At 41.0% G+C, this 27,531-nt stretch overlaps 1 protein-coding gene across 1 annotated transcript in view; it reads right to left on the bottom strand.

The window, feature by feature from the left end:
* LOC122788928 (inactive pancreatic lipase-related protein 1-like) overlaps positions 1 to 27,531 on the bottom strand; it is a 174,699-nt gene that overhangs the window by 82,852 nt on the left and 64,316 nt on the right. The window contains exon 5 of the mRNA XM_044055962.1: positions 7,601 to 7,709. Within this exon, the coding sequence (XP_043911897.1) occupies positions 7,601 to 7,709 (109 nt within the window). The remainder of the gene's footprint in view (positions 1 to 7,600; positions 7,710 to 27,531) is intronic.

The following is a 27,531-nucleotide window of genomic DNA, read 5'->3' as shown; positions in this document are numbered from 1 at the left end:
TATCATGTTTCAGAAATAAGGTATAAAATGCAGCATGGAACGTCTGGCAGCCTGATGGTTCCCAACATCTCCTGGTTATACAAGGGGATTTTGGCTTAGGTTTAGAAGGGGCCTCTGACCCAGGCCCCACCTAATCTAAAACCAGCCAGAGTCAGAGGTATGTACAGAAGGCAGTGTAGTCATTAGCTCCTTAATTTTCCTTACAATCAAACATCAGCAATGTACACAGAAGGTAGCTATAGTTTATTTCTTTGTGTATTTCTTTAACTTTTCTCACAATCGAATCTATAAGTGTAGAAACCAACAAAAAACCAGCAGATAAGTAATGTACATTCCATCACCCTTAATACCTGACCCTTCACTACATTCCTGAGTATGTGATGAGGGTTCATACTTGTTTTATGTAAGATAGCATTTTTCTTGCATTTCTTTTTAAAAATGGATGTCTTCAATTCCCCTAGAGCTTCTCTAGTCAATTTGATGTCTAAAACTCTACACACTCTGAAGAAGCTGTGTACGTAAACCTCAAAGAATGTTGTGGTTGAATGTAAATAATCAAGAAATTAATTTATCAAACCAGTCAATCCCTTCTATAGAATAAATACATCATCCACAAAACATTTGTACCACATGTTCTACAAAACCATTGTTCCTCTTGACACAATCATATTCCCATTGTGCCAATACCAGGTTGGTGTAGCTATTGGCACATGCTGTGCCCACAGCTATGCCAACCTTTTGTAAATAAACACGTCATTAAACAAAAAAAAAACATTATTTTCTGACACTAAGTGTACAAATCAATTCTGCCTTCTCATAATTATGCCTAGTTTGTAGTGACCTGATTTTCTCCACTCCCCATAGACTGGGAATCACTGTAAAAAGGGATGTTACATCAAGGGTCATGAACACCAAATCTTTCTCCTCACCAACATTGCTCATAATCAGATGCAACTTTCTTAGAAAATCTTTTGTGTCTTTCAACACTGTTTCTTCCATATCTACAATGGGACACAAACTTTTTTTCAATAAAAATTGAGATGGGTTCTGTGGCCCACCTTTTACTGGATACTGTTGGTCTCATTGGAGGGTTAACAATGTCTTTATGCACCTTCAGAAGTCCATACAACACTGGTTATTAATGGTTGGTCTACAATAAATATTTAAACAAACTGTCTGTAATCATCCCAGTTATCAGCAAGTCAAACACAAAAAAGTTAGTCTTTCCATAATAGTTTTAACATGCATATCTGACCATACTTGATATACATCCCTATCACTTAACATAACACACATACTATCTAGATAAAAAGTTTTATTTAAAATCATAATCTCCCCCCTTATCGTCAGGATGGATTTCTATAGATGTCATAGCTTTCAGTTTTTGTAGTGCTTTCATTTCACTAGGAGAAAGGTTTTAAGAATTTTTTTACTATGCTCTTTCTGCAGTGCTTCCCATATTTCTTTCTCACGTGAGAGAAAAGTTTCTACTAAGGGATTAGTCTCTGGTATAAATGCAGTTGTTTTTTAAAAAAAACATGCTTACTCTCTGTAAACTGTAGTATTAAACAAATATTTCTGGCAAACAACTCAGATCTATAATTACATCTGCCAAATCAGACTCCCTTGCAGGTATAAAAAACAGTCCTTTCCTTAGCAGTCTGTATTGCTCATTTAGTCAGTGGAATGGAAGATAAGCTTATAACTACTTCGTCGTTCCTTTGTTGCGAGTTGTTACTTTGTTCTGTTGTAAATCCATTGACTGCAACCTCTGCCTGAGGTGCCTGCATCTCAACCGACTTCTGAACCTCCCTTTCATGAAGTCCTTTGGTAAAGGGAGCAACTTGGAAAGAGAACAAAAGCTGTCTGTTTTGTGATTCCTCTGTTAACGGCACTGGAAACATCTGCACCATCTTTGCTTGTTGTTGCAACTTCCTCTGAGCTGCTTCCTACAGGCTCAGGTTCTCTTAAAGGGACATTTACATCCACAGACATGCCCGTAGTTTCATTATTAGAAACAGCTTTTTTTTTGCCATGAAAAAACATGACCCTTGTTGAAATCAGAGAGATCTCTCAGAATCTTTTTTTAATTTCTGCAACCGGAGTCTATTTTCAAAATTAGACACACTTTCATACAGTCTCACAAAGCTGTCTCCAAACACCCCTGCTGTAACGTTCCGGGTGATTGTGGACTGCAGAAATTTAATGTCCTTCAGTAATGCTTCCTCTGAGGGTTTGATGTAGTCAGTTAGCAGCCGCATATACTCAAAGCCTGTTTATAAATTCAACACCTACCAACATTTGAGCAGGTTGGGATAAGTCTCTCCAAAAGTTGGCATCTTAAAGATCCTTAATCCCCTCGATATAACTTTATGAAACAGTGAGGCTTCAAAATGAAGTCTCTGCCACTACAGACATTTCAGTCTGTATATTTTGTCTTCCAACTGTTTATAACTTGCCAGAAATTTGTTTGGGTGTTGGTAGGTCTGTAGAAGCAGCCAGTAGATTGTGAAAGTGCTCACCTTCTTGTTTTTTATCTTTATGTATATTTTATTTATTAAAGTTTTGCATGTCCTCAGCACTGAAGTTCACTCTAAATTTTTTACGTATTAAATCTATAAGTATGCAGGATAGGATATACTAGCTTGTGTGTTTTAAGGGGGAAAATTGTGGTCATTGTTTCTTTATTTTTTCACAATTAGACCTCCGAAATATTCACAGAGATTTGATGTAGCTGGTAAGGGGGCTGTGGGCAGTGTGAGCATTATTCTTTAATTTTCCTCATAATTAAGCCACTGAGTTGTGCACAGAAGATTGTTATAGCTTGTGTAGAGGCTGAGGACAGCATGTTTGTTATTATTTCTTTAACTTTATTTACAGTCAAACTTCAGTTGTTTTCACAGAAGGCCACTAATGCTTGTATAAGTGCACTGCAATGTCCAGGAACAATAAACTGGAGCACATTTTTGAGACAGTTATGTTTTCATTTTTGTCACAATCAGACATAAGATGGTTTTACAAGTGACTATCTTTTGAAGCTATGGGTAAGAAAGCATGTTGCTTATATAATCCTGACAGAAACAAGTTGAAATATGTGTTCTGCTTGTCATATCATTTTCATCCCAATCTGACATCAGAGGGCTGCACAGAAAGTGTCTGTCTTTTGGGGGTATGGGCAAGGAAGCATGCCATGTATACATGTGATGCAGCAACTTGAAATATACAAGTGGTTATTTGCTCTTGTGCTGTCATTACAATCTGTCACTAGAGGGATACATAGAAGGTGACTTATTTGTGGGAGATAGGGAGGCAGGCATTATTCCTGGAGGTCGGCACTATTCATGAGTACATTCTTGCAAGGATTCATCTTCTCAGTTTATTGGGTGCCACTATTTTGTCGGGTATTAAGCTTTGAGCATAACTTATTTCTTCCTTGACAATTACAAATAAGACTGAAGTTGTTTCCAGTAGTCACAGTTTTTGTTTAGGTCTTCATTGGATCACAAGGTTAGAAAAAATCTCTAAAATGAGAGCATTTAGATCCTTACGACTTCTTGGAGCCTAGTGGGGTCCAGACCCTGGGATAATTAGTCATTATTCTACAGTTTTTACAGTGTTGTGTTGGCTAGTTAGCATGTAATTAAGGGCCACAGGAAAAACCTGAAGAATAAGACAAAGTGTGAGAAAACAATAAAACAAGCAATGCGGATGGTGTCTGGATTCTGAAATCAGTAGAGCTCTGCAGACCTGGATACCATGTTGTACGACTCACACTTGCTAGGTGAATAGACCCCTGTTACAAAGGGTGTTGATATATCAGTCATCTTCATCATCCTCCCTTTTTACCATTTTCATCATGAGGTTGAGGTGTCACATCAACCATTGCCAGCTCATTTGATTCAATGCCACTATCCTACCTTCTTTGACAGTCAAGCCTGACTGTTACAGATCTTCTGTCCCACAATCCATCTCTTTGCTGGATGTCATAATTTCCTTTTATTTTTTTCAGTTTGTCCCAAATCTTCTTTACTGCCATTGGAACTACTTGGGCTTCTACTCTGATGTCCTCATTTTTTTGTCTGTCCCACAATGTGCATCCTACCACCCATCATAGGCACTTCAGCTTCATCAACTGCTCTACCTATACTGCCCAAGTTTCTGTACCATACTGGCCACATCACTGTTTTGTACACCTTACATTTCAACTTCTTTGGCATTTCTCCTGTCACACACTACACTAACATTCTGTGCCAACTGGCTGCAACCCCTCTGATTTTTGGTTTGACCTTCTCATTCAGACTTCCCTTCTCTTTATCCATCTCTTCATTCAGCTTCTCATGATTTCCCTCATGTTTTCATCCCACGTGCCTTAAACTTTGCATCTCATTCCCTTATCATTTGCTAAAAGTTTTATTCAGGGTCTACCTGTAATGTCACATCATCTGCACACACCAGCTGTGTTAATCTGTGATGTCCATTCTGCTTGCTAATGTAGTCTATCACTAGAATGAACAGCAGTGGGCCAAGAGATGAACCCTGATGCACATCCACTCCCACATCCACTTGGAATCCCTCTGTGAGTATGAGAACTGTTTGAACTTACATCATTGGCTGACTTTACATAGCCTGCATTAATTCTGCCAATGTTTCCTGAACTTTGAACCATCACAAGACTGTCCAAATCATCTTTCTTGGCAGCTTTTCATATGTTTTCTCTCCAAGGCTAGGAATAACAAGTTGGACTCTTTCTCATCTCTAGCTTCTTCTCTAACTGACCTTTTGTCTAACTAAAACATCAGGTCAGGTGTGCTGCATCCTGATCTAAATCTGAGCTGTGTATTTTTTATCAGTCACACTCCCATTATTTTCATGGCGTGTTACAGGAGTTTGGTATCTATGTACTGTCTACTGTTGTGAATGACCCCTTTGTAATTGTATACTGGCACTATAATGCTTATTCTGTAGTCATCTGGGCTATGTTTCCCCTCCATACTGCTATGAGTACCCACAGAAGCCATTTCATCCCTAATTCACCCAACATCTTGATCATATCTGCCGTGACCTCATCTGAGCTTACTACTTTCCCTGACCTCGTTTTCCATAGTGCTATTCTTATTTCTTCTATGGTGGGCTCCTTCTCATCTTTCATCATAGGCTGTGTCTGGGGAAGTACAGCTTCTGTGGGATTTGATTCATTCTGAAGCTACTGAAAAGACTCCTTCCATCTGCCTTCGATGTCCTGTGGAGTGGTGAGCAGCTTGTTGCTGGCATCCTTTATGAAAGATGTCTGATGACTATCTTCCTTATCTTTCTATCTTTGCATTTCAGTCTGATAAAGTTTCTTTATACCATCTGCTGGAGTCACTTTCCAAAAGTTGGTAGAGTGCCTCTGATGTCTTGTTCTTTACTCTTTAAGTTGTGCTCTTAGCTTCTTTGTTAACCAAACATTAGTCATTCTTAGCCTGGTCAGTCTTTTCTGTATCTCACTTTTTCCTGCACTCCATCTTTCTTTTGATGACTTCCTATATTTCTGCATTTCACCAACTGCTTTCCTTGCATATCTTATTTCCATACTTGGCTCAGACACATATCTGTTCTATAGTCCTCACAAATGCTGTTTTGACATGCTGCCATTCTTCTTCAGCTCCACCTATTTCCTTTTCTTCCTGAGGTGCTACAACCCTGACTAAACATTGAACTCTTGTGTTTTCCTTCCAGTCAGCTTCCAGGTCTTGAGCCTAGAGTTTTTTATTTTTATTTATTTTTTTATTTTTATTTGTTAGTGTTTTAGTGTTAACTGACCTTTCCCTGTTGAGTTTACTCTGACCACTGCTTGCGGCTCATTACGGTAACTAGTGGTTTGTGCTGTGAGCCAGCTGTTACAGCAACACAAGTATGAATCATCTTCAGTGGGAGTGGCTACAGTGATGTGAAAAGAGGCTTATTGCAGTAATACATTGTAGGCCAAGTCTGCCAACTGTCATGTAGCATCTTGTTGCAAAGCAGCACTGTAAACAAAAGTCAGTCTGTGTGAAGAACAAAAGTTCTGTACTGTCAAAAAGACAATGTTCCTATAGAGAATCTGTACTATGTTCTGCAGTGCTGTCACATGACCTATATCTTTTATAAGATAGTGATGGAATAAGGTTCTGTGTTCCACAATGCTGTAGCATGGCCTATTCCTTCTATGAGGGATGCAGTATGGCTCCAATTTGTAAATTCCTGGCTACATTCCTGTTCCCATCAAGCATTGAAACAGAACCCCCGGTCGCTAAATGGGCATAATTGACTTCTTCCATCATGCTAGGTACATTGGGAATTATAAAAACTACAAAAAAGTCTTGGACACAGCCATCTAGACTTTGAAGAAGTTTGAGAAAGCTAGTCATTCTCAGATGTCAGGCACACACAAAGTATTTACTGCCACTCATCTTTTATGTTAAGATGTAAAGCTTCAAATCATGTCATCTTGTCAAAAATCCAAAATGAAGTAATCACAATTCCATGATCCTAGATTATAAAGGTGCAGGTAGCACTAGCCTAGACTTAATCATCTGTGACAACTGCCAGACAAAAATGAAAAGAGATCCTTTATACCTGTCTGTCACATACAGCCTATTCCAAGGTCACATGGTCTCAGAGTAAACTTAAATCAGTGCAGCATTTTCCTTACACCATATTCAGCCCCCTTGTCAATCATGTTAATCTTCTAAAATAACTTTCTATATATTACAGTACACAAAATGATGCTGAGAATAAAGAGTTTATACAATACTCAAATGTATTGAACTTGCAAAATAAATAAAAGTTGTATAAAGGTCATTTTATTCTTTGTAAAACTGAAAGTGCATACATACCTAAAGTCTGTAATAAGAAAAGTGGACTGCTATCAAGTAAAGAAGCAGTTACATTGTCTTTCTTTTAAAAGCAAAATATATATATAGCCAAAGTTCACATGTAAGAGAGGCCATGTTACTAGACCTACATAGCAAAACTAGAACGAGTATTTCAAAGGAAATTACACTAGATATACCAAGTCTGCCAATATTCAACTGGGACTTTAATAAAAAATATAGGACAACAGAGGAAGAAAAGGGTGTCAAGATTTAAATATTAGCCCTAAATATAACATGTAGCAGGTAACACACATGTATCAGATATCTGAAGCCATGTCAGAGCCCAGTGACAAATTTGCTAATCTATAAAAACACTTTCAGCCCAGGAAAATTTCACAATCTGATTTTTTTCCAATTCAGCAGTGCTGTGCATAACTAGTTTAGGGCCTTGGTAACGAACTTTAAATTCTCAAATGTTGCTAAAGAAATACAGATACAAATAATTCAGAATTTCAGATCAATAAAACATAGGAGGAAGTCATTATCAGACCCTGATCTAATGCAAGAAAACACCCTTAATCTTGCTATAGCACTAGAAATAATAGAAATATGACATCTGAAATAATGGCTACTATTTGCAAGGCCTGTATGTGCACAGTTGCTGTTTGCTACTCATCAATCACAGCTTTTTGTGGGCTTAATAATTCATGAAAAGCTATAAGGAGCTGAGAACTGATTGAACGTATAATGATAAGGTACGTTACCTGTCACTCTTGCTAAGCCAGGTTTCCTTTTCCCTGCTTCTCCTGCCGCATGTGCCCCAAGGCTGTGTCCGATTACATGAACGTTAGAAAGGTTTTGTCCAAAATTAGACTAAGGGAAAAAATGAAATCAAAGTTTGGTTCTTATGTCTATTGTCTTGTTGAAATTTACAGCATGGCTCATCTGAGTCACATAAACATCTTACAAATTTTTAGATTGTTCAGATACCTTTATTACATAATTATTACATGTTTTGTATACTAATACGTTCTTGCTGATGTCTGTCTTGATATTATTATTTATTTATGTTGTATTCGTTCTAACTGCAAAGGCTATTACTGGAATCAGGTAAGTTGCAAACAATTTCCTCTTATAAGTAAAGTTTCCACCTGCTCACCTCCTACACAGTTGTCTTCTCTCATAGAATAGTTTTAGATGGCAGTAAAGCTAATAGGAGAGGGGCAAATGTAACAGTTGTTATACATCTAATGCCTGTTTATACTATGCAATATGGTGAAAGAGCCAAAGCCTATCCCAGAAAGCATTATTAGTAAGGCAGACAGTGTAGCTGAAAGTTATTTTGTGGTAGTAAGACTCAGTGTGCTTCACCTTAGCAAAATGTACCCACTGAAAATATTTTTCATAGGTTCATAGGTTGGTACTAGGCTATTGGCCCTAGGGCCTATGCAAGCCTAGTCATAACAATTCCCTGGATATTTCTTCCCACAATATTTACTTCTCCGGACCCCTGTCTAGCAGGGCGACTGACATGATCCCGGGGTGAATTTCCTATCTCCCATCCAATCATCAAGGTTCGTTTTGAAGAGGGCCAATAAGGTGCTCTGCTTGACATGTATGGGCAGTCTGTTCCAGGAGTATGGAGAGTCTCTGGGTCAGGAACCTATCCCTCCAGCATGTTTTGTATATTGTGATGACAAGGTTTAGATCCCTGGAGCATGTGGCTCTGAAAGATTGGGATTTCTTTAAGTGGAGCATGTCCAACAGCTCAGGGTTTGACATGGCCTTGTATGTTAAGCAGAGATCGCCTCTGAGTAGACTATATGCCACAGAGTATAGCTGGAGTTTTTTTAGACGGTCAGCATATGGCATCTGCTTTAGGCCTGTAATTCTTTTAGTGAGGTATTTCTGTGGCCTTTCCAGCTGTTGCAGATGTCTTGTGAGGTACATACCAAATGGGGCATTATACTCTATAATGGGTCTAATGAGGGATGAGTACAGTGGGACAATGACCTCCTTTTTTCTGGATGAATAGCCCATAGTGATGAGGTGTGCCACATAGAAGGATTTCCTGACTGTTGTGGTGATGTGGTTATCGAAAGTGAGACCACTGTCCACCTGTGTCCCTAAGTCTCTCATAACATTTTCAATGTTTAGTGTCCTGCCACCTATGTGGTAATAAATGGGTACATGTTTTTTTCCAAAGGGGATAACTATACATTTCTTGGCATTAAGCTTGAGCCCATGGCTCTGGCACCAGGCATCTGTTTCTGTAAGGCCCTTTTGTAGAATGTCTGCATCATTTGGGGATTCAATAATGGCTCCCAGTTTGCAGTCATCTGCGAACTTTGTTAGCCAGAGTCCCTTAGTGTTGGCCTGTACTTCAGAGAAGTAGATTCCAAACAAGAGTGGTTCCAGGACTGAACCCTTAGGTACTCCACTTGTCACTTGTCTGGAGCTGGATTTGGAGTCGGCTACTTTTACAGTCTGGGTTCTGTCAGTAAGCCAGTAGGCAACCCATCGAGTGATGTAGGTATTTATGACCAGCTTAGTAAGTTTATCTATGATTCCAGGGTGGGGGATGGTGTCGAAGGCCTTGGCGATGTCCAGATAGGCTGTGTGGACCGCCTTACCCTTGTCCACAGCTCTGGAGACTGATTTGAAGAAGTCAATCAGATTCAGGAGACAAGATCAGCCCTTCACAAACCCAAACTGGGTGGGGTCCGGTGTTTGAAGGTTGCCAGTGTCTTTGTTTATAAGTTCCATGATAATGCATTCCATGCCCTTGCAGATCAGGCTTGTCAGACTGATGGGATGGTAGTTCCCGGGATCCAAGGTGGATCCTCCCTTGTGAAGCGGGTTAACTGTAGCTGTGCGCCACTCAGTGGGCACGAAGCCTGAGGTGAGGCTATGATTAAACATGACACTTAGGTGAGGTGCCAGTTCATTTTGTAGTTCATGTAGTACACAGCCTGGGATGTCATATGGTCCCATGGATGCTGTATTCATAGCTTTGGAGAGTGCGGTTTCTACCTGTGTGGCCGTGATTATCAGAATTTGGCAATCTTTTGGTATTGAGATGGGCCCTTAAGGGGGTGACAGGGGGGTGAAGTTGGCACTAAATCGATCTGCCAGGATATTGGCAATATCCTTGGGATCAGTATATTTAATGCCATTCTGTTGTAGCTCAGAGCAGATCTGAGCATTGCCATTTAGATTCTTGACATAACTATAGAATGCCTTGTGATTGTCTTTGGAATCTTTGGCAATTTTATTTTTGTAACTAGCTTTTCAGGATTTTATGAGGGATCTCAGCTTCTTACTGAGGCTGGTGAGGAAGGTTTTTGCGTCCTGGGATTTTCCTCTTTTCTGCAACAGTTTCTTCCTTCTGTTGTATAGTTTGTTTATAGCAGGGGACCACCAGATTGGCTTCCTTTTTTGGAGAAGAGCATCTTGGTTCTATTTGGGATGGCACGATTCATGCACGTGTGGATGTGCTCATACAGTGCCTTAGTGTAGGATTCTGCAGTTGAACTTCCAGATCCCGTCTGCGTGGGTGTTGTGAAGTTTGTCACTTCTGACTTCAGTAGCATGAAGTTGGCTTTGGAGAAGTTTTTTTAAGGAGGTTTCCTTACTGGGGGGTGGGGATGGGATGTGGATGTCAAAGGTGATTTGCTTATGGTCAGACCTGACCAATGAGAGGGTGACCACTGGTGTGGAGCATCTGTATCCCATGTTGGTAATGACCAGGTCTAGGATATTGGAGCCCCTGGTGGGACAATGGATTAGTTGATCCAGGGCGTTGGAATTCATGAATTCCAAGAACCGTTGGGAAAAGGAGTTGGTACCCGAGTAGTTTTCCCAATTAATGGCAGGGTAGTTGAAATCACCCAGTATTAGGGTGTTTGGTTGTATCTTAATATTTTCCAGTATGTTTAGAAAGGTGTAGTGAGAATCTTGGGGCATGGTGGGGGATCTGTAGCAAGCTACAATTTGGATTGCAGTCTTACCTAGTGTTAGTTGCACCTGGAGAATTTCAGATGCATTGTGTTGGGCAACTAGCCTGGAGGTGTGAATATCCTTGGTGAATATGGACACTCCTCCACCATTAGTGTTTCGGTCTTGGTTTTGTGGCTGAAAAGTGTGGTAAGAATTGTAGCCTGGTTGGTATTGCAGGGGTGCTCTCTGGAGCCTTGAGCCAGGTCTCAGTTACTGCACAGATATCGATGTTCTCCATTTTTAGGAGTGCCTTGAGAGAGTGCATTTTGAGGTTTAGACTTCTAGCATTGAGTAGCATTACCTTCAGATTTTGCATGCTTGTATCTGTTACGGTGGTGGCTTTATCCTTTGAACCTTGCCTAAAAAAGGCACTATAGGGGTGGCAAGAGATTTAGCCAGTAACCTGAATCCTAGGGGTGACAGGTGCAGACCATCTCTGGCAAAGCATTGTGGTTTGTCGATCATATCTTCCCAGGCAGACAAATACTGGATCCCTTTTGAATGACACCAGAAGCTTACCCAATTGTTGAAGTCAATCATTGTGTCCTTGTACTGTGGCATCATTCTGGGCAAGGCATGGCAAATAACTACTTTCAGATAAAGGAAGATCACATTATGTTGAGACAGGAGCGTACATTCCAGACACTCCATACAGGCATTATGCAGTCTGTGATCTGCCTAAGCTCTATAATAACTCAAGTACAGTCATTGTCCACGCTGGTGTAAACGACCTGAGACGTACCTCCTTGGACTACATGAAAAGAGACATTGAGGAGCTCTCTGATTATGTAGCCCAGGCAGGTATGATCCTGACCTTGAGCAGTATCCTACCTTCACCAAGAATGATGCCACAATACAGAGATAAGATGATCAGCTTTAATAATTGGCTTAAACTCTGGTGTCATTCAAAGGGGATCCAATGTCTGTCTGCCTGGGATGACATGCTGGACAAGCCACGCTGCTTCATAAGGGACGGCTTGCACCTGTCACCCCTGGGCTTCCGGATATTGGCAAAGGCTCTTGCCACCCCCACAGTGCCTTTTTTAGGCAAGGCTCAAATTCTAAACCTACCACCCTAGAACACAAAAAAGGAAAAAAACTAAGGGTAATGCTGCTCAATGCCAGAAGTCTCAACCTCAAGATGCACGCACTCGAGGCCCTTCTCAGTATGGAGAACATCGATGTCTGTGCTGTGACTGAAACCTGGTTCAAGGCTCCTGTGAGCACCCCAGCACTATCAGGTTTTACCTCATACCATGCGTTCCGGCCCCAAAATCCGGACAACACCAAGAAAGGAGGGGGGGTGTCCATATTCATCAAGGACACCCACACCTCAAGGTTGGTGGCAACGCACGATGCATCGGAGACCATCCAGGTGCAATTAACCATAGGCAAAACTGCTCTGCAATTTGTAGCATGTTACAGGCCACCCTCTCAAACTCAGGAAACTCACATAGCTTTCCTGAAAACACTGGAGGGGATAAATGTATCTCCAAACACCATCATACTAGGTGACTTCAACTACCCTAATATAGACTGGGATCACTACTCAAGCCCAAACACTCTAGCCCAAAGGTTTCTGGAGTTCATAAACTCAAATGCCATGGAACAACTAGTCACCATCCCCACAAGAGGTGAAAACATACTTGACCTCATCATCACGAACATGGGATCACAATGTTCAACACCGGAAGTACACCCCTCACTGGTGAGATCAGATCATAAACTAATCTCACTGGAGGTCCTCATCCCGCCCCCACCTGAGATAAAAAAGACCACAGTGAAGAACTTCTCAAAAGCCGACTTCACACTTCTAAAGACTAGTGTGGTCTCTTTTAAGGCCCCGAGCCGGTAAACATTACTCAAGCCGCTGAATCACTTACAAATGCCTTCTACCAGCACCTACAGGACTGCATGGATCAGGCAATCCCAAACAAAACAAAGACTCTTTGTACCAAAGGCAAGCGTCCAGTCTGGTGGACCCCAGCCATAAACAAGCTCTACAACAAAAGGAGAAAGCTACTACAAGATAGAGCAAAATCCTTAAAAGGTAAGACACCTTTGATCATTATAAGTAAAAAACTAAGAGCTCTCATAAAATCATCCAAGGCAAATTTTGAGAGAAAAATCGCTAAGGACTCAAAAGACAATCATAAGGCCTTCTTTAGCTATGTTAGAAACCTGGGAGGAAACTCCCAGATATGCTCAGAATTAGTTCAAAATGATGTGAAAATTACTGAACCTACAGACATTGCCAATATACTGGCTGACAGGTTCAGTGCAAACTTCCTCCCCCAAAAGGAGAGATATCTATACCAGAGGATTGTAGCCCCCCAAACATCTCTAACGCCCAGGTGAGAACTGCTCTCTCTAAGGCGAGAAACACAGCATCCATGGGACCGGATGGTGTCCCCGGCTGTGTGCTCCATAAACTCAACGAGGAATTAAACCCGCAGTTAGGACAGCTGTTTAATCTTAGCCTCACCTCAGGATACATACCCAAGGAGTGGCGCACGGCAACTGTGGTCCCACTTCACAAAGGCGGTGCCTCCACCGACCCTGGAAATTACCATCCCATCAGCTTGACAAGCCTGATCTGCAAAGCCATGGAGAGGATCATAATGGAACTCATAAATAAAGACATAGGGAACTTGCAGACATTGGATCCAACCCAGTTTGGCTTTGTCAAAGGCAGATCATGCCTTTTAAACTTGGTCGACTTTTTCGAAACAGTCACCAAGGCCATTGATGAGAGAAAGGCAGTCCATACAGCCTACCTCGACCTAGCAAAGGCTTTCGACACAATACCCCACTCAGGTATCGTTGAAAAACTCATCAGCTTAAATGTAAACCCATACATCACAAGATGGGTTGCAAACTGGCTAAGTGACAGAACCCACAGGGTCAGAGTTGCTGGCGCCATGTCAAACTCAAAGCCTGTCACAAGTGGGGTCCCACAGGGCTCAGTCCTGGGCCCACTCTTGTTCGGCATCTACTTTTCTGAAGTACAAGCAAACACAGGAGGGTTATGGCTGACAAAGTTTGCAGATGATTGCAAACTGGGCGCCATAGTCGAAAACACATCTGACACAGATATCCTTCAGAAGGGTCTCACAGAAATGGATAACTGGTGCCAGAGCCATGGCCTAAAGTTAAACGCCAAGAAATGCATAGTCATACCCTTCGGGAAAAACAAGGTTACCCCTAGCTACCATATAGGTGGCAATCCACTGAGCACAGAAGAAGTTATCAGGGATCTGGGGACCCAGGTTGACAGTAACCTTTCATTTGACACTCACATTGCTAAAGTAGTTAGGAAGACCTTCTACATTGCCCACCTGATCATGAAGGGATTCACATCTAGATCAAGGGAGGTCATCATCCCCTTGTACTCATCACTCATCAGACCAATGATTGAGTACAATGCCCCATTCGGAATGTATCTGACCTGACACCTGCAGCAGCTGGAAAGGCCCCAAAAGTTCCTTACCAAAAGGATAAAGGGTCTCAAAAATATGTCTTATGCTGCCCGACTGAAACAACTTCAGCTCTATTCAGTCGCTTACCGCTTGCTCAGAGGTGACCTGTGCCTGACATACAAGGCCATGTCAAACCCAGATTTGATGAACATGCTTCACCTCAAAAAATCTAGATCCCACAGAACTACAAGGGCGGGAGACTTAAACCTTGACACGGTTATTAATAGGACGTGCTGGAGGGACAGATTCATCACCCAAAGACTCCCTATGCTGTGGAACAAAATCCCGGTACATGTGAGGCAGAGCACCTCGCTGGCCGTGTTCAAGAGAAATCTTGACCAATGGATGGGAGATCGCAGATATACCCCAGGGATTACCTCAGTGTCTCTGCTTGACAGAGGCACAGCAAAATAATGGGCATAGTTTTCTTCAAACTAAAGGGGTGGCGAAAGCCACAAAAACTCTGGGCTAGGCTTATAAATGCCCTTGGGCAGATAGCCTAGTATGAACCTATGAACCTATGAACCTATGTCTCAGTGAGAGAAGGGCAGGTTCTTACCTTCAAACAGTACTGCAGTAAACTTTGGGGTGTGCTAACACACACACACACATGCACACACAGGCTAAAAGAATCTGTAGTCATTATGCAAGCAGGATAATTTTGATACAGACAGACAATTTTCAGTCTAATTATTCATGTTAGCTTTACTCAATTTGTAAACAAATGTTTGACTGCAGGGCTGGCTTAGGATGCAGAGGCTGAAATTTTTATTTTTCTGAATTTGGACAAACTTCAGTCTACTTGGTGTACATGCCAGACATCTAGAATGATGTTCATCATTCACAATGCCTCAGTGCCGTGTGGATTCTGTGCCTGCACAAATCCACACACGGAGCTTTCAAGAGCTTAGAATCTCTTCCTCTGACTCCCTATGATAGCTCATTCCATTGGCAAGCCTAATTCCTATCACAGAAAGTCAGTTGTTCAATTTTTTAGTGCCAACTTTAGGACTCACAGAGTTGAATCTCTTCATCAGCCTGCTTTGAAAGATTACAACTTTCAGACTCAGATAAGATCCCTTTGGGAACTTCCTTTCCTCTTTACTATTATGTACTTTGGATTTCTTTCATTCTTTTATATAGTTATGTGTGTTAAATTTTTATTTTACTATACTTACTGTTTACTACTGCTATTAATTCCTTTGGGAATTATAACTTACTACTATGTTGTTTGTATGCCTAATATTGTTTGTAAGCGGTTATGGAGCTTTTCTAAAGTCTTTTATAATTAGTACTGGTAAACAGAAGTTCTCTGGGGTTAGTGAAACCCTCTGGACTGCCTCATTCATACTTGTTGTTACTGTTGTTTATCTGCTTCATTTTGAAGTTCTGACAGTGAAGTATTACATTTTTCACTTTTTCTTCATTTATATGATATTTATACTGATGTAGCACTGCTGCATCTGTTTTTATTGTTAGTGATTTTTTTGTGTATTACTTTATTTGCATTTGCATTTTCTACATGCCGCGGTGGTACGGTGGTAGCATTGTTACCTCACAGCAAGAGGTTCTCCTGTTCGATTCTCGGCGTGGCTTGGAAGTGCCTTCTGTGTGGAGTCTGCATGCCTTCCCCGCAGTTGGGTAGCGTTCGAAAGACATGCGTGCGTAAATGGGCGTGCCTTCATTGAAGGTTTTGCATCGAGCTGGCACCTTGGCGTTTCGTAAAAATCTACTGCCAATCATTAGCGGAACAGAGTTCTACTGTGGCGACCCCTTACCGGGAAAAAGCCGAATGACAAACAACAACTTTATTTGGATTTTCTGTGGAGATTTTTTTAATTTCTGACAAGGGAATCTCAAAATAAACACTTATTTATGCTGTTTTCAAATGTTTCTATTTGATTTAAGGGCATACATTTGATTTGGGCAAATTAATTTTACTTTGCACTGTGACTGTGTGTGCTGCTGTTTACTACACTGTGCAGATTGTAGAGCAAGGCTTGTGCATTTTAAAATGTTTCCTGATATATTTTATGCAGCTTAGCCCTATTTCCTGTGAGGGGACAGTTTATATAGTTTCTATTATTGTTTCCCTTTGCCCGCTCTTAATAGTATCTGTGTATTATTCTGACTTGTGTTTTCCTCTGACTTGATAGTTCCTGATACAGCTACTCTTTCATCAAATCCAGTTGCATCTAAAAAGAAAAAAAATCAGCAAAAACATTCCCCAGCCTACGGTTTGTAAATCTGGTGTTGCTTTAAAACAGCCTGAAGATCACTTACCCTTTTCCCCATAACCTTCTGTTGTGAGTCCACTGCTCTCTGTGATATAGGGATGCAACACATTCTCTGTGCTGTTCCAGGACCTTGTACAGGTACAGGAGAACCAAACACCTTCAGTGTGGGAGAGATCTGGGTTAAGATTCCTCTTGGCAGACATAACACTCTAGTCCCAGATATTTTGTTCTCTAGTAGCTCATAGTAAGAAGAAACAAAAACTTCACCACGCGATAATCATGTTATTACCATCTATAGGGTTGTTATGGTTTCCTTAGCTAAAAGTATTTTACAGTCAGCTAACCTCAGAAACTGCTCCTATTCTGAATGACTATGGGTTACCTTTTCTAGAGAACAGCCTTTCAGGCTAATTTGAAATTCACTGCTTGGAAAACTGTTTTGCTTATTGCTCTGGCATCTGTAAGGGGAGTCAGAGCACCAGCATTTCATGGTAGGCCATCCTTATCTGATTTTCTACAAGGACAAGATTGTTTTAATCACTAACCTTTCTTTTATGTCATAAGTTGTTTTTGAATTTGCCCAAAATCAAGCCATCAGTTTCCCAGTTTTCTTTCTGGAACCTAAAAACAAGTGAGAGAAGATTCTACATACCTTGAATGTGCACAGGCAGCTCAGGTACTACCTTGAAAGAACTAAGCCCTTCGGGAAAGCTGAACAGCTGCTTATTTCCTATTCTTGTGCTAAGAAGGGTCAACCTTTCTCTAATCAAAGTATTGCTTATTCGTTGCCCTCTGCAATTGTTTTTTGCTACTTCACCATGGTAAATCTATTCCAGGTAAGGTTAAGGCACATTCCACCAGAGCGTTATCCTCTTTGGTAGCATACAGTGGAGTCTGGAAACATTCTACAGGCAGGAGCCTGGTACTCTGTTTATATGTTTACAAAGCATTACAAACTGGATTCTTTCTCAAGTTCCAGAGCAGGCTTCTTGAAGACCATTCAACAGGGGCTCCTGGAGCCTTATCCAGCCTCCTCCGTGGAAGGAAGAGCTTTGAGAATCTACCCTTATGCCCTTGAGGCAGTGTGAATGATGAACATAGTACAGCTGAATATGTCCCACTTACCTGTGACTGCAGATACTCAAATTTCACACTGCCTCAGTGACAGTACTCATCTACTATCCCTATTATGTTGTATATAGTTTTATATTATCCAAACTTGTGTTGTTAATTGGCTTTGGTTATTTCTGTTTGTGTTTATTTGGGCTGCAGATTGTCAGGCACTTCTTGCTTCTGGTCCTTCTTAGTTCTTCCTACTTTGCACTAAAAGCCTGAACAACTGACTGTCTGTGGCAGGGATTAAACATCCCCTGATAGGAAAGGCTTAGCTATTCCCCTATCTCAGGGAGTCAGATGAGGAGATTATACGCACTGGAAAGCTGCCAGCTTGGGTTTGTACAGGCACAGACCCCATTGTGCCACTGAGGCAGTGTGAGATTCAAACATCCATAGTTGCAGGTAAGCCATCCTTGGCAGATAAATACAAAACGTTGCTAAACTGCACTTCTATTTACAACCTGTGAGAGCTGCTCTTATATTGTTGTATTAGTAGTTGTGTTCCTGCACTTGAAATCATTTTCAAGTGCTCTTGAAAGTTACTGTAGTTTGTTGCTGATTTCTGCACTTTATCTCAGGCAGGGATTTACTGCAATTGTTTGCTAGTTACTGCAACTCTGTATCTATTTGCTAGCAACTGTATTCCTACACTTTTTGCTACACCAGATATGATTTTATATTAAGAAGAATTAGGTCTGTACTCTTGTGGTAGGAGAGAGTAGACTGATCTCTTTCTGAGCTTGGGAATCACCCTACTTAGCTTTAAGTACAATTTGGCAAGAGGTCTATTTTGTTATAGTTACTGGGTCTGTATGAAGTTTGTGTGTTTGTCTGATGCCGTTCATTGCACAGTGGCAATTTCAGTGTCCTGTGTTAATGCAGGCACTTTGAATTGAAAGGTTTCCTATAAAAAACACTTTTGAAATCACTCCAGTACTTAGATGCACGAAGAGCTACTAGTTTTTGCATTAAGGAGCACTACCCCTATGAGCTGAGTCTTAGATAGTCTTATTGTAGTATCTACTCATGCAGCATCCTAGCTAGCCAGCTATAAATTCTTTTTGTGGCATCCCCTCATAAATTATGTAATAAGGATCTTTAACCATGGATATGCACCTCCCTACTACCTCTGCAGCCAGGTGGGTGGACTTGGACATCCTGACTCAGTGTAGCAATTGTCCATGTATACTGACAACCACTTAATCTTAAAACAAACTGATACAGTATGTGAAATGTTTAATTACACAATATCACTGGAAGCAAAGCTCTCATTTACTAACATTAAAAATACCAAACAGGCTGTTAGAAACACACACACACTACACCCACCACAGATAGTATAGACCAGACACATAGGCCCACATAGGCTGAGCCTCTTAAATGTAATCTTCCCAAACCTCAGAGGCCTCATAGATGCTCAGCAACCTCACAGGTACCCTACAAAAGGAATACCCACTGTGACACATACAGCCACATCACATAGTGTTTCAGATTTTAAGTCAATAAGAGAAACCACCACACAATCTAATATTTTGGTCATAGGAGACTCCATTGTGAGACACACAGATAGGGTCACACTCAGTTGTCTATCAGGCATCAGGATCCATCAGATCGTACAAGCGTTCAGGTCATGGAACTACAGATATCAGTACAAGTTCGTCATCATCTTTATGGGTGTGAATGACTGAGATGTACCTCCCTGGCCTTTATGATGCGAGACATCATGGAGTGCTTGGACTATGTTTCCCAGGCCAGTATGAACCTATCACTAAGCAGCAGTCTACCTTCTCCAAGTATGATGCCACAATATGAACAAAAGATAAATGACTTTAATAATTGGCTTAGTTTTTGTGCCATTCAAAAAGGATGCAATATTCCTCTAGCTGGGAAGATACGGTTGACATGCTGCACCACTTTGCCAGTGATGCTTGTCCCTGCCAAACTTTTAAAATATTGGCTAAAACTTTGTCCACTCCCATAGTGCCTTTTTTAGGTACCACCAACTTCATTAGCCTTCTGACACAGATAAACCTACCCAGGATAATCTAAAGGGGATACCACTCAATGCCAAGAGCCTAAAGAAGTAAATCCACTCCCTGCAAGCTTTCCTTACCCTGGAGAATATGGACATCTCTGTGGTTACTGAGATATGGTTTAAAGCTATGCAGTGCACTCCAGCAGTGCAGGGCTATAATGCCTTACCCACATTTAGATCAGCTGCCTCTGAAGCAGTGTGAAATTGGAGTATCTGCAGTTACAGGTAAGTAGGACATATTCAGGAAGGACAAAAGGTGGAAGAGTCTCTATTTAAGTCAAACACAAACCCACCTCAAGGCTGATCAGTCAGTATGATGAACTTCAGCTTCTCCAGGTCTAATTTAACAAAAGCAAAGTCCTGTACTATATCCTTGCAAGCTATAAGTCCCGCTCTATGACTGAGAAAGCCCACACACATACTTAAATGCACTGATGACATTCCATTTTTAACCCGATACCATATTCATGGATGACCTCAACTGCCCCAGTATAAACCAGAAATCGTACATAACCTCAAATATACATGACCCACAGATTTCTGGATGTTGTCAACAGAAAACACCTTGGATCAATTAGTCCATATACTCACTAGGGGTGCTAACATCCCTGAAATGGTCCTCCCTAACATGGGTGAACATTGTACCCCCAAGTACAATACCCTCACTGGTCAGGCCAGACCATAAACCTGTTTTGAAATGAAAACAAAATTTGGACTCCAGCTAACAGTGAAACTTTTAAGGATTATTATAAGGCTAACTTCTTACTACTCAGTGATTCTCTAGCAAAATTCCAAGTCCTTTGCAAATCCTGAGAACACTGCTGTCTTTGCAGAACTGTTCAGAAAAAACTATGTACAAGCATATAAATAGTTGTGGAGAGAAATCTGTGCCTTCCCAAAATAAGCATAGGACAAACTCGAAAAGCAGATCTCCCTCTAGGTGGAATCCCAACATCAATAGGCTGTATAATAAAAGAAAGAAAATCATGGTCAGTAACAGAATGGGCTATGCCCAGCACGATACAAATGCCATTATCAATCTAAACAAGCAACTCAAGGGACTAATCATGTTTTCCAAGGACAAATTTAAGGTGAAAATAGCCTTCTGGGCAAAGGGCAACCACTAGGCATTCTTTAGCTGGGCCCATAACCTCAAAGGCTACACATAACAATGTGCCAAACTAATTATGGATGTAGTCACCTACACTGAGCTAGAGGATAAAGCAAATCTGCTAGCTGACAAATTAACCTACAATTTTACCCCCCTGCCATCATCCCTCAGGAAGTACCCTCAACCATAACCTCCACCCCCTAACCATCACTATTGAACATGACTTTAATATACTCTCTAAGGCCGAGCACTGCATTGCAGGGTCTTTATAACATCCCAGGATGCCTCCTAAACAGCATGAAGCATGACCTATCAGGCACACTAGAATCACTATTTAACTGCAGCCTCCAGACAGGCTTTAAGCAAATGGAGTACTGCAACAGTCATCCCTCTGCACAAAAGGGCGGCATCTGTGGAGCCAGGTAACTGCATACCCATAAGTCTGACTAGTCTCATATGTAAAGCCAAGGAAGGAATCATCATAGAAATTATAAAGCATGATAGAAGAAGCCTTCAAACTCTGACTCTAACCCAGCTCACGTTTGTCAAATGCAGGTCATGCTTACTCAATCTGGTGGACTTCTTTGAGAAGGTCACTGAAACTCTGATCAAGGACAGGATGGTACATACTGCCTATCTTAACCTGGCCAAAGCATTCCACACAATACTTCACTCTGGCATTGTAGAGAAACTGACAAAATTAGGCATAAACCTATAAGTCACCTGATGGATAGTTGTCTGTCTCACAGATGAGACCCAAGAAGTTAAGATGGGGGACTCTGCCTTCACAGAGGCCAATCACAAGTGACATCCCTCAGGGCTCAGTGCTGAGCCTCTACTTTTTGGTATCTACTTCTCTAAGGTCGAAGTCAACACTGAGGGTCTCTGGCTGACCAAGTTTGCAGATGTCTGCAAGCTAGATGTGGTCATAGAATTCCCCAGACACAAATACCCTTCAAGAAGGTTTGACACAGACAAAATACTGGTTCCAGAATCATAATCTAAAACAAAATGTAAAGAAATGCATAATAGTATCCTTCAGAAAGATGGCCACCCCTGCAAATTGCCACATTGGTAATGCACACTAAGAGTAGAGCCAGTGCAATGGTCAAGAATTTGGAAACACATGTAGACAGTAACCTGGCCTTTGACCACCATGTGTTTGCAGTGGTGAGAAAGTCATTCTACACTGCACACCATAAGTAAGGGTATGGCATCTAGGCCCAAGTATGTCATAGTTCTGCTGTACTCAGCCCTCAACAGACCAATCACTGAGTACAACACACCCTTCGGTGTGTACTTGACTGAGAATTTGCAACAGCTGGGGCACCCACAAAGGTTACCTATAAAAAGAAAACAGGACATAACTAACAAGACCACCTTAAAGCACTACCTATGTACTTGGTCTCCTACAACTTGCTGCAAGGAGATCTATGTCTAGGCAACAAAACATCCTGTGATCACTCACTGATGGATCTGTTACACATCTGTGAAACAAACAGCATCAGAATTACATGATCTAGGGACTTAAGCTTTGCCTGCAGAATGAATAGGACATGCTGGAGGGAGAGGCATTTGTCCCAGAGACTACTTCCTTTTTGCTCAATACTAGGAGTTTAAACAAAAAAATCCACTCCCTAGAAGCTCTCTTTACCCTAGAGAATGCTGCTGTCTGTGCAGTCACTGAGACATAGTTTAAAGCCATGGAGAGAACACCAACAGTGCAAGGATATAGTGCCTTCCACACATTTAGGCCAGCTACTTCACAGGCAGGGACTAAAGGTGGAGGTGTCTCTTTTTACATCAAAAATAAATATACTTCAAGGCTAGTCAAACAGGGCAATACCATTGAGCTGCTCCATGTTCAAATCACCACTGGTAAAATCCAATACCACTTCCTTGCAAGCTATAGGTCTCCCTCTATGACATAGGAAACCCATACCATGTATTTAAACTTATTAGAAACACTAACCATCTACTCCAATACCATATTCATGGGTGATTTTAATTACCCCAGTATTAACTGGGAATCCTGTATGACACCAAATGGACAGGCACAGAGATTCCTGGATTTTGTAGACACAAACTCCCTAGACCAGATTGTCAATACACCAACCAGGGATGCAACCAAACTGAATCTGGTCCTCACTAATATGGGAGAGTGCTGCACACCCTCTACTGTAATGCCTTCCCTGGTAAGGTCAGACCACAAAATGGTCTCCTTTGATGTAAAAATAAAACCTGGACCCCAGCATAACCTGCAGTATTCAGAAACTTCTCTAAGGCTAACCTCCTGCTATTAAGTGATAACCTGGCAACATTTCAAGCCCCCATAAACCCTGGGAACACTACTGCCTATACAGAACTGTTCACAGAAACCCTGTACAAGCATGTTAATAGCTGCATAGAGGCAGTTTTACTCACCAGGAAGAAGTAGAGAACTAACTCAAAAAACAAGCCACCCTGTTGGAATCACAAAATCAATTGGCTGTATAACAGAAGGAAGAAAATCATGACAAAAATTAGGAGGTGCAGCACCCAGCAGGATAAAAGCACTCTCATCAAACTAAAACAACTCAGAGAACAAATAGTCTACCAAAGCCAAATTTGAGGTGCGTTTGGCCTTCCAGACCAAGGACAACCACAAAGCATTTTTTAGCTATGTCTACAACCTCAAAAGCAATACACAATTGTGTGCAGAGCTCATTGTAAATGGAGCCACCTATACTGAGCCAGAAGATATAGCAAACCTCCTGGCTGATAAATTCAGCTCCAACTTTACTCCTCTCTCCCCCTCAACCTTCTCCCAGGAAATATCATCAATTATAATCCCCCCCACTATCACTAAGACCAAGAATGTTGTATCAATAGGCCCAGACAATATCCTAGGATGCCTTCTAAATAGCATGAAACATGACCTATCAGGTCCTCAGGAATTACTATTTAACTATAGCCGCCAAACAGGCTTCATGCCTCATGAATGGAGAACAGCAACAGTCATCCCTCTGCACAAAGGTGGGCCATCTACAGAGCCTGGAAACTACTTACCCATAAGTCTTACTTGTCTTATATGGAAAGCCATGGAAAGAATTATCATGGATATGATCAATAGAGATATAGTAAACCTCCAGACATTGGACCCAGCACAGTTTGGTTTCCTGTCAAGGGCATATCATATCTACTTATCCTGGTGGACTTCTTTGGTCACCAAAGCAATGGATGGGGGCAAAATCATTTACACGGCCTTCCTTGACCTGGCCAAGGCATTTGACAGAATACCCCACTTCAGCATTGATGAAAAACTCAAAAGGTTAGGTACAAACCAGTATGTCATCCGGTGGATAGCCAACTGGCTTATAGACAGGACCCATGAAGTTAGAATTGTGGAGTCCACCTCTACAAAGAGGCCAGTCACAAGTGCAGTCCCTCAAGGATCAGTCCTTAGACTGCTCCTTTTTGGCATTTACTTCTCAGAAGTCATGGCCAATGTCAGTGATCTCTGGCTGACAAAATTTGCAGATGATTGCAAATTTGGAGCTGTCATTGAATCTCACACTGACACAAATGTCCTCCGGGAGGGGCTGACACAAACAAACAACTGGTGCCAAAGCCATGGACTAAAACTAAATGCCAAGAAATGCATAATAGTATCCCTTGGGAAGTCATCCATCCCTGGTAACTATCATATTGACAACACACCCCTTAGAGTTGACCCAGTAGTCAGGGACTTAGATAGTTAGATAGATAGTAATCTAGCCTTTGATCATCATGTGTCTACAGTAGTGAGGAAATCATTCTGTGTTCTGCAACTTATAAACAAAGGTATGGCATCTAAGTCCAAGGAAGTCGTTGCTCTATTGTATTTGGCATTCATCAGACCTATCATTAAGTACAATGCTCCCTTTGGTATGTACCTAACCAAGCATATCCAACAAATGGAACAACCACAGAGGTTCCACACTAAAAGAATACAGGGCGTAAGAAATATGTCCTATGCAGACCGCCTCAAGGCCCTGTCTCTGTATTCTGCCTCCTACAGGCTTTTGAGAGAAGATCTATGCCTGGCATACAGGACATTGCCAGACCCCACTCTGATGGACCTCCTGCATATTCACAAAACAAACAGAACCAGAATTACCCATTCTAAAGACTTAAACCTTGCCTGTGATATACATAGGACCTGCTGGAAAAATAGGTATGTATCCCAGAGACTACCCCATCTGTGGAACAAGCTCCCCATCCACGTGAAGCAGAGTTTCTCCCTAACCCAATTCAAGTGCAACTTGGACACTTGGATGGGAAACCAGAAATTCATCCCTGGTTTGGCACTTATGTTTCTAATGGACACAGGTAACCTAAATAGTTAATCTCCCAGGCCCATGCTTACACTTATCAAGGGTATCAGAACTTGTCAGAGATTTGGGATCCATGGCTAGGCTTAAAAAGGCCCTTGTGGTCATTAGCCTAGTAAACACCTATGAACCTATGTTATAGGCTTCACATTGAAGTGAAGCATCCAATCCAAGCATAGCTTAGACCATTGGAAGGGGAATCAGAAATTTACCCCTGAACTGACACCTATGTCTTGGACCAAGGTGGCCTAAAAAGGCTTGGCCACCCATGCATGGGCCTACATCTAACCCTTAAGAATTACCCTGGGGTTTCAAAACATGGTGTAACAATTGGGGAAGAATAGCTAGGCTTAAAATAGCCTTCTAGAGTCATTAGTCTATCAATCACCTGTGAACCTATAAGTGGACAAGCTTTACTATAGGGGTTATTATACAATTTTCACACTCTCCATTTCTGAACATCTTATGGACTGGAATTTGCAAATTACATAATAAAGAAAGAAAGAAAAAAGAAAGAAAGAAATATGTATATGTATACATATAAATGTGCGTGTGTGTATGCGTAGACAAATATATATATATATATATATATATATATATATATATATATATATATATATGTTTGATATGCATGTTTGTGTGTATGTGTATGCATAGACTAGTCTGTATATATATATATATATATGGTCCCTATTAAATTATTGAACGTTTCAAAGTTCGAATGTCATATGGTCGACACCATATAATCAAACTTTGAAAAGTTCGAAGGTGAAAGGCAATGGCTCTGTATGCGCAGAATGGGAAAATTTCCCTTTTCTGCACTGAAGTGCGGTCTCACAGTTGGTATATTTATGTAGGGTGTGTGTGCTCAGAGCATTAAGATAAGTGTTTTTTTTTTTTACGTTTTTATTATATATTTGTAATCTCCGTGGTATCCCCGAAGTCTCAAAACAACCCACTAAAGTGTAGTGGGTCTAAAAACAAAACAGTGTAAGAAACTTCTCTGTGTGAAAGATTTTCAGTCCATATATTTCTAGTTAATCACTGTATATTAATCAGATCAGACAATAGTAGTAGAAGTAGCGAACGTAAACTCGTCAAGTCAAAATGTAATAATAGAAAATATATAATTCTACAGCATTACTAAGTATTCGAAAGTAATCCAAGCAAGGCAGGCAGTCTGTTTCCAGTCGAAAATCCTTTATTAAGTACACAGACAAGCGATCCAAGTAAAACAAAAATAGAGTAATAATTTCCTCACAAGCTTTCTAAATATATATATTTTTATCAGGCATGGGGGTGGTTTATTGTTCTGTAAAACAAAGTGTTATTGGTACACATGTTAAATTCACATCCCTTCCCCCATCAGTGTGACATTCGAGCTGGTCCTGCCCTACCTAGTAGCTGTCATAATAATATATAGCCCTAATGTACTTTAATGGTACATCTTATTTAACCAAATTATTAAGTCTGTGATTTTATACAAGGCAATATACTACATGGCTGGAAATATATCAACCTTAGTTCATTTTACTGTATAACAGCAGCTATGGAGTCTTTTAAGAAACATAATCAGGGTACACAGGCACAACTGCAAAAGTTAAGCAAGCTCATTAATCTTGTACTGGACTTCAATTTCTTTACTTTCAATGGCAAACACTACAAAAAAAACTGGTATAGCAATGGGGGCTGCCATGGCTCCCAGCATAGCTAGCATAGCCCTGGGCAAATGGGAGGAGGACTTTGTGTTAAACAACACAGACTACACGCCTACACGCAGCATATCACATGCTATTTACGTTTTATTGACGATGTCTTTATTGTGTGGGAAGGTGACACCTTGCAGCTTGGAGATTTTATCACTTACCTCAATCAAACAACCCCCTTCCTGAAGTTTACCTCTTCCCATAGCTGTACTTCAACCACTTTCTTAGATATGCAGATTTCCAAGGACATCAACAATAACAGAATCACCACTGATCTATTCAGAAAACCAACGAGGGTTAACTTATTACTCCACAGTAAAAGTCTACTTCCTACAAAAACCCAAGTATAATGTAGTGAAGTCCCAAGGCTATAGATTAGCTCGAATTACTACAGAGATGGAACCATTTTTGAGAAACCTGAACAACTTAGAGAATGATTTTCTAGTGAGAGGCTATGAAAGTCAGATGTTAAAAAACATCCTGGAACCCATTATAGAACTGAAAAGGACTGAAGCACCTTCACTCAACCTCCCCAGTAGAAAAATGTTAAGTAATCCCACAGAGAATAACAAATGCAAAAATAGCTGCATCCTGACATACACTTTGAATTATCAGAGTATCAAAAATATTATTGAAGAAAACTGGGACATTGTCACAGGA

Source organism: Protopterus annectens, chromosome 14.part0 (genome assembly GCF_019279795.1).
Source record: "Protopterus annectens isolate FY-2018-M chromosome 14.part0, PAN1.0, whole genome shotgun sequence".
NCBI lineage: Eukaryota > Metazoa > Chordata > Ceratodontiformes > Protopteridae > Protopterus > Protopterus annectens.
The sequence above is the reverse complement of the archived record's forward strand: the minus strand, read 5'-3'. Positions and strand labels throughout refer to the sequence as shown.